The sequence below is a fragment of the Poecilia latipinna genome, unplaced genomic scaffold (assembly GCF_001443285.1).
Source record: "Poecilia latipinna isolate Pla-1442-1.1 unplaced genomic scaffold, P_latipinna-1.0 Scaffold191, whole genome shotgun sequence".
In the NCBI taxonomy this organism is placed as follows: Eukaryota; Metazoa; Chordata; class Actinopteri; order Cyprinodontiformes; family Poeciliidae; genus Poecilia; species Poecilia latipinna.
Genome location: NW_015112807.1, coordinates 210,414 through 222,148, shown reverse-complemented (window position 1 = coordinate 222,148; position 11,735 = coordinate 210,414). Strand labels below are relative to the sequence as shown.

General features: G+C 40.7%; 1 protein-coding gene across 5 annotated transcripts in view; it reads left to right on the top strand.

Annotated features, from left to right (window-relative positions):
• Positions 1–4,966: 4,966 nt before the first annotated feature.
• LOC106946443 (solute carrier family 23 member 1-like) overlaps positions 4,967–11,735 on the top strand; it is a 16,177-nt gene continuing 9,408 nt past the window's right edge. Inside the window, exons 1-10 of one of the 5 annotated variants that reach the window (XM_015030753.1) lie at positions 4,967–6,178; positions 7,456–7,520; positions 8,156–8,290; positions 9,054–9,211; positions 9,621–9,780; positions 10,327–10,508; positions 10,684–10,804; positions 10,897–11,053; positions 11,146–11,399; positions 11,486–11,650. In XM_015030753.1, coding sequence (XP_014886239.1) covers positions 6,145–6,178; positions 7,456–7,520; positions 8,156–8,290; positions 9,054–9,211; positions 9,621–9,780; positions 10,327–10,508; positions 10,684–10,804; positions 10,897–11,053; positions 11,146–11,399; positions 11,486–11,650 — 1,431 coding nt within the window. In that variant the 5' untranslated portion in view covers positions 4,967–6,144. Of the gene's footprint in view, positions 6,179–6,205; positions 7,521–8,155; positions 8,291–9,053; positions 9,212–9,620; positions 9,781–10,326; positions 10,509–10,683; positions 10,805–10,896; positions 11,054–11,145; positions 11,400–11,485; positions 11,651–11,735 lie in introns of those variants that run through there. The other 4 variants (XM_015030755.1, XM_015030756.1, XM_015030754.1 and 1 more) reach the window with 4 other exon arrangements.

Sequence of the window (11,735 nt, the reverse complement as noted above, 5' to 3'; positions counted from 1 at the left end):
ACTTTGTGTTTTTCCCTTTTTTTGTTTTTGAAAATAAACATTATAAACAAATTTTTTTTTTTTTTTTTTTTTTTTGACAAAAAAAGATGTAAAAACAAAAAATCTAGTATGGACTCCTGTAAAGACCATTCACTGGTTAATCAGTCTGCCAGGCTACTGCTACAGGAAAAAAAAAGAACTTTTTAACAAAAGGTTATTAAAAAGAATAAGTCAGGGGATGGAAACAAAAAAAATCATATAGAGTTCAGCTAAATCCATTCAGAAATAGAAGGAATATGGCCCAAGTGTAAATTGTCCAATATCTTGCAATCCTCACAAACTGAAAGTCACTGTTTAGCAATTAGATTTTTTGTAAAGTACTGACATAAAGTGATTCTTGTGTTTATTCATTCAGCTTTTAGACTTAATGAAAAGCGGACATTCATTATTTTGTCTTCAAATTTAAAATCTTAGCGAATTTTAAATTTCCTAAGGTAAATTTCTTCATTCCAAGTGAAGGATATGTGCTTATTCTTGACTTTGAAGAATAAGCACATAAGAATAAGGAATATTGGCAATATTGTGCCAATATTCCATGGCACAATATTGGATTGTGCCATGGAAAATATGATGGTAAAAGATAAAATCCTTAATGCGTACATTGCATTCTTGACACCATTCTGAACGCAGTCAAGCCCAACACCACCACCAGCAAATCCAATAAAAAATTTTATCTTGTTTCTGGAAAACTTGTGGAAAAAAAAATGGAATTCCTGAAATCCAGGGGCTGACGTTTACGTCAAACCCAAAGGTGTCTTTGAACGCCACGCTAAAAGTAAGAGAGAAGTCCGCCTAAGGGAGTGAGCTGAGGTCAGTGTGACTCTCTGAAGCTTTACACCGATTGACAACAGTTAAACCTTTGAGCCCGAAGGCAAACTCAGACAAAACAATTTAATTCCTCTCCCACTGCTGCGTGAGCGCTGACTCCAGCCAACTTAATGCTATCACTCCTGTGAGGAACATTTAACATCAGCGTCAATTAAACCGAGAACAAGAAGGTCACAGAAGTGAAGGCACTTTAGGGCAAAACTAGTCATCTTTACTAATGCCGTGGACCTTCTAGGAGAGACGTAGAGATCTCATTTTTAAACATCTTTCTGAAAATGATGGACATATTTTATTTCTCTGAAAACTTGCACTGTGCATATGATCCTTGCTTTCTTATCCAAACTCTACTAAAGTGTTAGATTGAGACTCAGTATAAGACTTGACCATTTAAAATATATTCAACATGGAGAAGATATTTATACATGCATATATATATATATATATATATATTTATAAATTAGAAGCTTATTCAACCCTAATATACAATTGCAGGCTTAAACAAAAAAAAACAACAACAAAAAAAAAAGCTGAGACAATCCTATAAATCCTGTTAAGTAAATAAATAATTTTAAGGCTGCTAAAAACTTGAGGTTGGGATGGAGGATCACTTACCAGCTGGAAAACAACTAGAGTTGCAGTGGGAGGGCTTAAAGTAAAGCATTTTTATGTGGTAGGGTGGCCCAGTCAAAGTCCAGACCTGAGCTCAATTGAAAATCTGTAGCAAGACTGAAACATTACTGACACTCTCCATATAATCCAACTGAGGTCAAGCTATTTTACAAAGAAGAATTGGGGGGTTTTCAGTGGGAAAATACACCAAAAACACTGTGAATATTAATTTTATATTAATTTTAACAAAAAATGTTTCTAAAAAAACAAAACAAAATCATAGACTCTTGAGAGATTATTAGACTTAGTCCACTTCTGAATAATGGGCTACTCTGTGTTGTTCCATCACATTAAATCTGACGTAAACACATCGCAGACCACAGTCACAACGTGACACGGTGTGGAGAAAGTCGACAACTTTTTGTAAACAAGAAAGTTCATGTTAAATGTCTCTTGCTTGCAGCAGTTGTCAGAGTTACACTGGTAAACAAAGAGCTAGCTCCCTGCTAGCCCCCGGCACCTGTAGCTCTCAAACCTCCCCAGCTTGACATCGCTTCATCTGCTCTCCCTGCTCTGGCCTTACCTCTTTCTACGGCCTGCATTGGTTTTGATTTGTAGCTATAAACTCCCACAGGGCAGAGCCGAAAGCACAAGCTGCCTGTGAATATAGCGAGGTACTGCGAGTTTCAATCAGATGCTCCATTATTACACTGGAAGATTGATCTCGCTCCTAATGTTTTGAAAGGCATAAAAACATATTATAGCCATGTTAATACGGTTAGTTTATCAGAAGGAAGCTTCGATGTCTTGTGCTCTTGTTTTCCGTTCCAGATGTATGCTCTTTTCCCAAATGTTTTTTTTTGTTGTTTTTTTGTAACGACATTGAAGTGATTTTGTCAAACGGCGGCAGAAGCAAGGCACAATGAGGCAGCAAGAGAAGGCAGTGAAGGAGCAAATTAAGCAGAGTAGGACTGATAGAAAGATGTTGTTTCTAGAGATGTTAAATGTGGATCTCTGGGTTTGTCCGCATTCGTTCCAGTACCAACTCTTACAATCTGGCACCGACTGTGCCACATGGAGCGTACGGCGCAGCAGTGTGAATTAGTGAGAGATGGAGGTTAAATCAAAAACTACAGGAGCAGCTTTGATGGGCAATCGTCACAATTTATAGATTTGAGTTGGATGATGACGACAACTGATGATGCTGAAAACAGGAAAGAGGAAAGCATATTCTGCTGCACCCCATTAAAATTGGATTTACCACAGTTCCTTCCTTCACACAAAAGACTTGTATACATTCTTGTCGTGTGAGACCATCCTTCTGTTGTTGGGTAATAAAAAGATAGATGACGACGTTGAGTCGGTAGCAATGTAGAACAATTTCGAGAACTGTAGTTAAACTCTTTGGGATAGATTTAGCATCATGACTTCTAACGCTAAGGAATATTGGATTGTGTGTCTTTTCTTTATGTTTGAGCTCAGTTTGTTCATCTCATCACATAATAACCAATTATCACTTTTAAGCTTTGTCAATGAAACTTGCCCAGCTCTCCCAGATTTCAACAGATCTGTATTGAAACGCTAGTGGTGCGTATGTTCTTAACAAGAAGAAGGGCGCCGAGTCAAATTCTACTTATGGCCTCATACAACCTTGTGTCAGCTGTGATAAAAACCTACATCATCTTAAAACTTTATAGTAGATGTATGAAACTCAGAGGGTTACTTTCCTGAAACTTCTTACTTACTGACTGAGTTTAAAGAGCTCAATGTTTTTCTGGAACATTGTTGGGACTGTTCCAGAATATAGAGATCGGCTTCCAAAACGCAAAAGAGAAGTAGATGGAGAATTTTCCTAGAACTTACCAGGTGCTTTTCTGGAAACATTCCCCTCATAACACTGCTTGGTTCTTCAGCTTCAGGAAAATACGCACCGGGTACAGTAAAGGTGCCAAGAATGTACCCGGTAAGCTCCTGGAAACTTTTTGGAAAAGTGAGCTCCAAGTTTCAAGAAAATATGAGCTGTAGATTATGTGGAGCTCCTAGTTTTGCATTCCTGCTTGATCCTTCATATCAACATGTGACTAACTTCAATTCTTACCTGAATGAAGAGGAAAGAGGGGGATCAAATAATTTGGACCGATGGCATTCATCGCAAAAGGCAGCAATAAATCTCTTTGTCGATGGTTCATATTTGGAAAAAAAACAAAAAAAAAACACAAATCATTCTGAGTTGCACTCACACCTGACTGCATCCTCATGAGCGGCGCAATAAAACTGGCGCATGGCGATTAGTGCTGCGCAACACCGCAGTCATAATTCTGCAATCGTAATTATGACGAGACCTCAGCACAGCAGCACAGTTTGAGATGTATGACCTGGGACAGATTACTGTTGGTTTCTGAGGAAAAAAATCAATAAAAACAAGCAAGCATGAGCTCTGCTCACTTCAAAAACGTAACCCCACGTGCAAAATTACAGTATAATAGCATCATCAATACCGTGTCTCTCTCTGTAAACAAAGTGCAGTGACAAAGTATCACCCACGACCATGTGGGTTTTATTAGGACGTTTTAGTGGACTACTAAACACAATAATAATAATAATTAAAAAATCAAATCAGTAGAAGTGCTGGCGGTGCAGAATACCTCAACAGGACAGCCACAGGTGTTCTGCCTCGGGGTGCGTGGGTTGATGCTTCCCCAGGTACTTGCTTCATTTTTGCTTTTGTTCTAGACTCAGGACTTCTACAGGTGAGCTGCAGTGTGATTATAGTCTATCTGAAAACACCCCCAGAACGGAGGACGTGTTTGATATGCCGGGTGAGACTCCTGCTGGGTTTTCTCCAGTTTCATGCTTGCCGGATCTCATTGTTTGCAGTGCTTCTTTGTGATTTTTAGACAAGATAAGACACTTCTCTGCTCCGCCACTGATGTATCTGATGATTGAAGTACCTCTTCACCATACCAAGTTTGGTAAAGGTCTGGTAATGAGCAATTTATCAGGCGTGTTGGAGCATGGATGTATCTAAAAGCTGCAGGGTGCTAGCTGGAGTCGGAAGCCCTCGTCGGCGAGAGAGAAGCAGGATTTCACCCTGAAAAGGACGCAAATCAAACCTGAGGGCAACACAGAGACACAAACAACCGGGCAGTTTCAAATCAGGCTTTGCTGAAGGATAACGAGAATGAGCAATGTGCTCAAAAAGTCTTGGTGCCGCAGGCACAAAAACTGTTAACACAAACCCGCTTATTTTTCTCAAGTTAATATTTTCACAGTTTGTATTATTTTATATGTGAATATTCATCAGGGATGGCTCCATGTTCTTCAGCTCCAATTTATTCAGCTTCTAATTTATGCTCGTTGTGATATTTTATTTTATTTTATTTTTTTGCACATTACAAAACTCAGTAGAATCTTAAATCATTTTACAGAAATCAAAGCATTTATTGAAACACTTCATGAATAAAATAGTATATGTGCCAAAAAGGCACATATACTATTATTTTTAATTTTTTTTTATTATCAGTCTGAAATTTATTGCATAATGAAATCGGATGATTCCCTGCAGGACAAATGTAATTAAGAAACATTATGATGAGCACTACTAAATAAGTTGGTGCTGTATGTCGTCTCTTCTTTTCTCCTTTTGCCCCATGTTTGAGCATGTTGTTCTGGTCTGGTTTCCAGTTTCTTTGTGCGTTCCAGCCTGGGATATGTGCAGTAAAATCTGTCTGTCATTCAGTCGCCATATTAACAAGTTTTGACAATTTCCATATATGTTTTGAGATCCAACAGAAAGGAGCAACGCAGTAACACTTCCATCTGTACTTGTTCAGACCTTTGCCAAAAAAAAAAAAACATGTCAGCGTATGAGTGATGACTCATAGCTGAAAGGGAATGATTTTATTTATTTTTTCTTGTGACAATTACACTGTAAACCTTCAGTATACTTGGTGGTGGGCGAGTACATTCACAGAACGGCCTGAATTGATTCATTTTATTTGTTAATTGTACATATGCAATGAGGGTTTGCATACTTTCCAGAGTTACATGTTTACACCTGTCTTTTCTACTTTAGAGAGAAGCTGTTGTTTCTCTCCTTTGTGTGTTTACTTGTCTGTTTGACTTTCTGTGACCTTTTCTGGCTTTAGAATATAGGAAAAGTTATAAATTAGCTGTATTTTAAGGAAAGGTATGTCTGGGTTTTGCTTAGGTTAAAGGCAGAGTTTCTCAATTCTGGTCCTCAGGCCTCCATAGCCTCGCATGTTTCAGCTTCTGACACACACCTGGCTTCAATCTGTGGGTGATTAACAGACCTCTGCAGCACCAAATGCTGCAGAATCGCATTATTAGAAAAGTACTTTCTGTTGTTACACAAGCAGGAGATACACTGCTGCTCTTAATGTTCAGGAAACAGTAGATTAGGAGGCACACTGCAGTTTGTTTTAATGAACGCGATTGCTTTAAAAAAAAAAAAAAAAGAGCACTTCTTACTGGTACACTGCTACAAACCTTAAATGTAACAAACTAAGCTGCCGTTTGGCTGCGAAATGATATGGCTACATTGTTTAAAAAAAAAAAAAAAATGTTGCCCATGGTTAATGATGTGCTGCACTGCAGCGAGAGACATTAGAGCTTAGTGTGCTGCAAAGACTTTCACTTGGAATATTAATGACTCTCAACATGCAGGATCAACAAGAACTTTGTAAGTAAAAACACAACGATAGGTGGGCTAATGTGAGCAGAGAGTGCTGCAAGGCACTAAGCAGTGCAGGTGTCACGTGTGTGTTGCTGCACGTCTGCCCGAATAATTCATGTCACTCTGACCTGCTCTTGGCCCGTGGTGTTCTGTCTTCCGCTGTTGTTAACCCAGATCAGCGAGAAAAGGTGAGTGTGCACGACTCCCCCCGTGGACTGCACTGAAATATGCTTCAGAAAACATCCAGGCGTCGGATTTTGTGACCTGAAGTTTACCTAAGTGCCCACAGGAAGTTGCACACAGCAGAGATCTTATGATTTAAACATGCAAAGAAAAGTGTTCTGCCTGTTTTGGAAGGTTTTTACATTTTTATGTTGAAGCAAATCGGATCAATTTAAGGTTATTCAAAGGAATTTATGTTCAGCTCCCCAGGGTGTATATATTATAAAATCACCTTTTACAAATTACAACTAGATGGAATTGAGCTGTTGTCTTATCGATTGTTTTTTGTTTTTTTCAGGACAGCATGATGCTGCCACCACAATGTGTTACCATGGGGACGGTGGATTCAGGGTGATGTTTTGGCTCAGATAGGAATCTGATTAAAACTAATCTGTGTTGTTGTAACTGTGCCCAAGGATCCTCATTTCCTCTAACAACTTATCAGCGGTCGTAAACCAGACCCAAGAATCTGTCTTGTGAATTCGACAGAGTTGTAAAAATGAGTAACAGTTTAGCTCCAAGATAAAAAAAAAAAAAACATAACTTGGGATCGTTCCAATATAAGTCCCAGTAAAAACAAAACAACTTTACAGCTCCCCTCCCCCCGTTGACTCACCGGCGTATAAACCTATCGATGTCAAAGGTTGCCTCTTGTGTTTTACTTTATCTCTTTGCAGAAAAGCAAAACGAATCCCGCAGTTTTTGAGGTTTGAAATCGACTGCTTAGATTTAACACCTATTTTAAGACGGTTCCACTTTTAAACTTCCTTCAAAGTGTTGCATGCCATGTTTGAAATGGGAACGCTGTCCCTCCCTGCGAGTTGGTGGGAGATAAGGAAGGTGAAAGACTTGCACCGGTTTGTCCCGCTGAGATCATGTAGCTGAGGTGGATCTGTTAATGATTTTGAGAATCTGTGATCAAGCGCGTGTGTGTGTCTGTGGGTTTTTTTGTTTAGTTTTTTCCTGGGATGAGAGCACGCCGATGAACACCTGGGTAATGGGAGAGAACAGAAGAGACTCTCTTTTCACAGAATCACTTTATTGACTACTTCCTCCAACAGTTTTTGGTTCGATTGCGATGGATTCAGTGAAGAAAAGCAAAGGACATGACAACCTGGGATTTGATGTGAGTACAGTCACTACTTCATGTAAAACCAAGAGCTTTTTGTTCACATGTACGTATTTATAGTTTTTCCATATATGTTTGTGAGCATAGCTTTACAAAGATGAAGATTTATACTTCCATAGACGTTCTATTAACCTCCTCAAGGAAACTTTAGCGATGCACAAGCTTCATAAATGTACTGTGCTCTATGTTCAAAATCTACAAGGATTTATTGATTCAAAAAGTCTACTTTTTAAAGTTTTTTTTTTTTTTTTTTTTTACTTTAAAAACAACTTCTTCGCTCCTTTAAACATATTGAAAGAGGCATCTCTGAATTCTGTCGCACATAATAATGGCACAGTACACTTTTAGGATCCGCACTTTTTTGTCAGGTCATGGAAACGTAACATGCTGTTGTGACAAATTTAGGGCACATATCAGTAAACGTGTGTCTGTGTTCGAGTCTCCAAGTAAGCTTTGACGCTTGTGTCAAAAAAAAAAAATGACAGTAATGTAGATTTAGTGCAGAGTTGACAGGTGAGTAATCGTTTGACTTAGTTAAAAGTGATTCCTTGTCATTTCTTAGTCTTCACAATTTATTCTGCTTGTTTTTTTCTTTTGCTTTTTGTTTTTTTTTTTTGGATGTTGCACTACAGTTGCAGGAGCAAATCCATGATCCGGAGGAGAAGCCTAGCTGGAGCAGCGGTGTGGCAGAGGAGGACAGAAATAAACCAACCTACTGTGTGACTGATGTCCCTCCTTGGTACCTTTGCATTTTCTTGGCTGTTCAGGTGGGTGTACTGCAATCTGGAGCACAGCAGGCAACAAGTCTCACTGTATGTTAAAAAAATCAGATAATTTATAAGTTAAATAAGTAAAATTTATTATTTTTACAACAAACACAGGGGACATGTAATAGTTCGCAAAGAGGTGTAAAGGAATTTACCCTTAATACTAGTTGGCAGTTTGCATAAGCAGTTAACGGGAATTAAGGTAAATCAGCTACTAACTTCCTTCTGGTGGAGTGAACTAGTTACCAAAAAATAGTCTCGTTTTCAGTCAGCGATGGGCTCCAGGTCAGTTCAGCTATTCATCAAATCTGGTATGTTCTTGTAGATTGCATACTCATGGATTTAAACTTAAAAAAAAAACAAACAAAAAAACATTGAGGTAGAGGCCTTCTTCACTCATGCATGCTATTCCTTTCTGTACTTTTATTTTCGAGGAACAGCAATTTAGGAAATGCCTGGTAACCAAAGTGGCTAGATGTGATTAGGTGATGTTTGCTGGCTTTGGGGGAACAAATTGCGCAGATGAAGTCGGGAAGGTGACGATAACTCCAGATTTGAATAAAGAAGAAGCATAAATGTCAACAGGCTACTCGGACAGAGGCTCAGAAAACAGCGGCAGAGTGATTTCTCATGAACCGAATGAACCAGGAGGTATTTAGGCTAGGGAGGTTCGATACGCGGTTGCTAGGCGAGATGAACGCATGACGGGAAAAGGGAACGTAGGGCAGCAGGTGTGTCAAGCTAATCTTTATCTCCTCCACAGCACTACCTTACGGCATTTGGTGGGATCATTTCCATCCCCCTCATCCTCTCCGAGGGTCTGTGTCTGCAGCATGACACCCTGACCCAGGGCCTTCTGATCAACACCATATTCTTTGTTTCGGGCCTCTGCACCATTCTGCAGGTCACCTTTGGTGTCAGGTGAGAACTCCTGGTTTGGGAGGGAAAAGGTCCAAAGTGTTTGAATGTTTTGTAGTTAAATAGCAGATCAACTGCGTCTGTTTTTGTCCAGATAGCGTAAACCAGTAAGTTTACAGTAGAATGAGTCAATGCTAAAGATGGTTAAACGTCCATGTTAAACATTGGCATGTTAAGTTTCAAACAAGTGCACACTAAAATGACTGAAATGTTCCAGAACAACAGTGCGTTGACCCTCTTTTTTAATAAACTAAATGCAAATTTTCCTAAAAAAAAATAAATAAATAATTAAAATCCACAGCTTTAAGTTCGAAATGACACCTTGTTGCTTTGTAGCGTTGTGACCTGCTTGACTTTTGCTGCAGACTGCATTGCTTTTCATTTGTTTTTGTTTTCTTCTTCAAACTTGGAGACTTCCTATCCTGCAGGGAGGCACGTTTGCCTTGGTGACTCCAGCCATGGCCGTGTTGTCTATGCCAGAGTGGCAGTGCCCGGCTTGGACACAGAATGCCAGCTTGGTCAACACCTCCTCCCCTGCTTTTATCGAAGAGTGGCAGGGCCGCATGAGAACAGTGAGCCAACACCAACAGCTTCATTCTGTAACGCAGATACTCCGTCTGCAAAGCTGGCAACTTGCGCATTTAGAATACCCATTACCAATTGTTTCTTTGCAAAATAAGTCAAGTCGGATCGGATGGAGTGTGTCTGAGGAGTGATTTCCAAGTCTAGTCACAGATTCTCTCGGTAACATATTCTGATACAACCGACTCCATTGCGGATGGATTTTATTTACTAGCAGGGGATTGAATGCATGTGCACACCACACTTTTCAGAACTGCACAGCAAAACCGTTTGAAAATCATTCCTTTCCTCCACCTTCATAACGACGTGCTACTTTGTGTCGGTCTGTCACATACGGTCTAAATGAAATATGATCACTTTTGTGGGTTTAAAGTGACAAAATATGAAAAAACAAACAAACTAAAAACAGAAACAAAAAGAGGAGTACTCTTTCGTGGCATTGCATGTGTTTCCTGCCCTGGGGAACTATAACAAGTTGTGGCCGTTATTAAGAGTGTTAGTGCTCAGGCTTCTGGTTCTTGTGTTTCTGTCCACAGCTGCAGGGCTCCATTATGGTGGCCTCTGTCCTCCAGATTCTTGTTGGTTTCTCTGGCCTCATCGGGTTCCTCATGCGCTTCATCGGGCCCTTAACCATTGCCCCCACCGTGTCTCTGATAGGCCTGGCTCTGTTTGACTCGGCGGGAGTAAAAGCTGGCAGCCACTGGGGTATTTCTGCTTTGTAAGTAGCTCCTCGGAAAGAAAACTCTTTAATTCAAGAGCTCGGATTTCCAAAAAGACAGAACATGACGTCTCTCCTTCAAGATGCGTTTTTACGACTTGGAGAGCAGCATCTGCTTGTCTCGGGACTGGCTTACAGTTTGAATGTTATTCTGTTCCTTTTGTCGTACTCACAGGACGACGGGGCTGATCATCGTGTTCTCTCAGTACCTCCGTCTCATACCGATTCCTGTTCCCTTGTGCTGCAAAAACAAGAAAAGGAAAACCGCAAAGTTTTACATCTTCCAAACCATGCCTGTATGACGTCTCCTGCTGTGATTCGCATGTCACTCGGGGCTAAAATGTCGACATCAGAGCTCTAATCCATACTAATTTTAGATGTCAATTAGATTCTGCTGGGCATCACCATCTCGTGGTTAGTCTGTTACCTCCTCACCATATCTGATGTCCTGCCGTCTGATTCTGCTCGCTACGGTTACCTGGCCCGCACTGATGTGAAGGGAAATGTGGTGAGCAAGGCCTCTTGGTTCACGCTGCCATACCCCGGTGCGTAGCTTTACTAAAAAGAAAACAACAAAAAAACACAGTTTGATTGGTCGAGACCAATTCAGCGATCAACAGTTTGACTTGTCTTTCAGGCAGGTGGGGGGTTCCAACCGTGAACCTGGCAGCTGTGGTTGGGATGCTGGCCGGAATAGTCTGCTCCATGGCAGAGTCTGTGGGCGACTACCACGCCTGCGCCAGGTTGTCGGGGGCGCCTCCTCCTCCGAGGCACGCCATCAGCAGGGGCATCGGCGTGGAAGGGATCGGCTCTTTGCTGGCAGGGGCCTTCGGGACGGGCAATGGCACCACGTCTTTCAGCGAGAACGTGGCGGCTCTCGGTATCACCAGGGTAAGTGCAAAAAAGGAAAAACGCTGATCGGGTGCTTTTACAGAGTGGCTTTAAAATAATCCCCTTTTCGCGCACTTTGTTGGCAGGTGGGTAGTCGGACTGTGATTCTCCTGAGTGGATTTCTCATGATTCTGATGGGAGTGGTGGGCAAAATTGGGGCCGTCTTCACCACCATTCCCACTCCTGTCATCGGAGGGATGTTTCTGATCATGTTCGGTGTCATATGTGCTGCTGGGATTTCCAATTTGCAGGTGAATAGACAAGTCTATATACATATATATATTTTTTTTTTTGTTGCTGACAAATTTCTCCAATTGTAGCGGGGTTTTTTTCTTT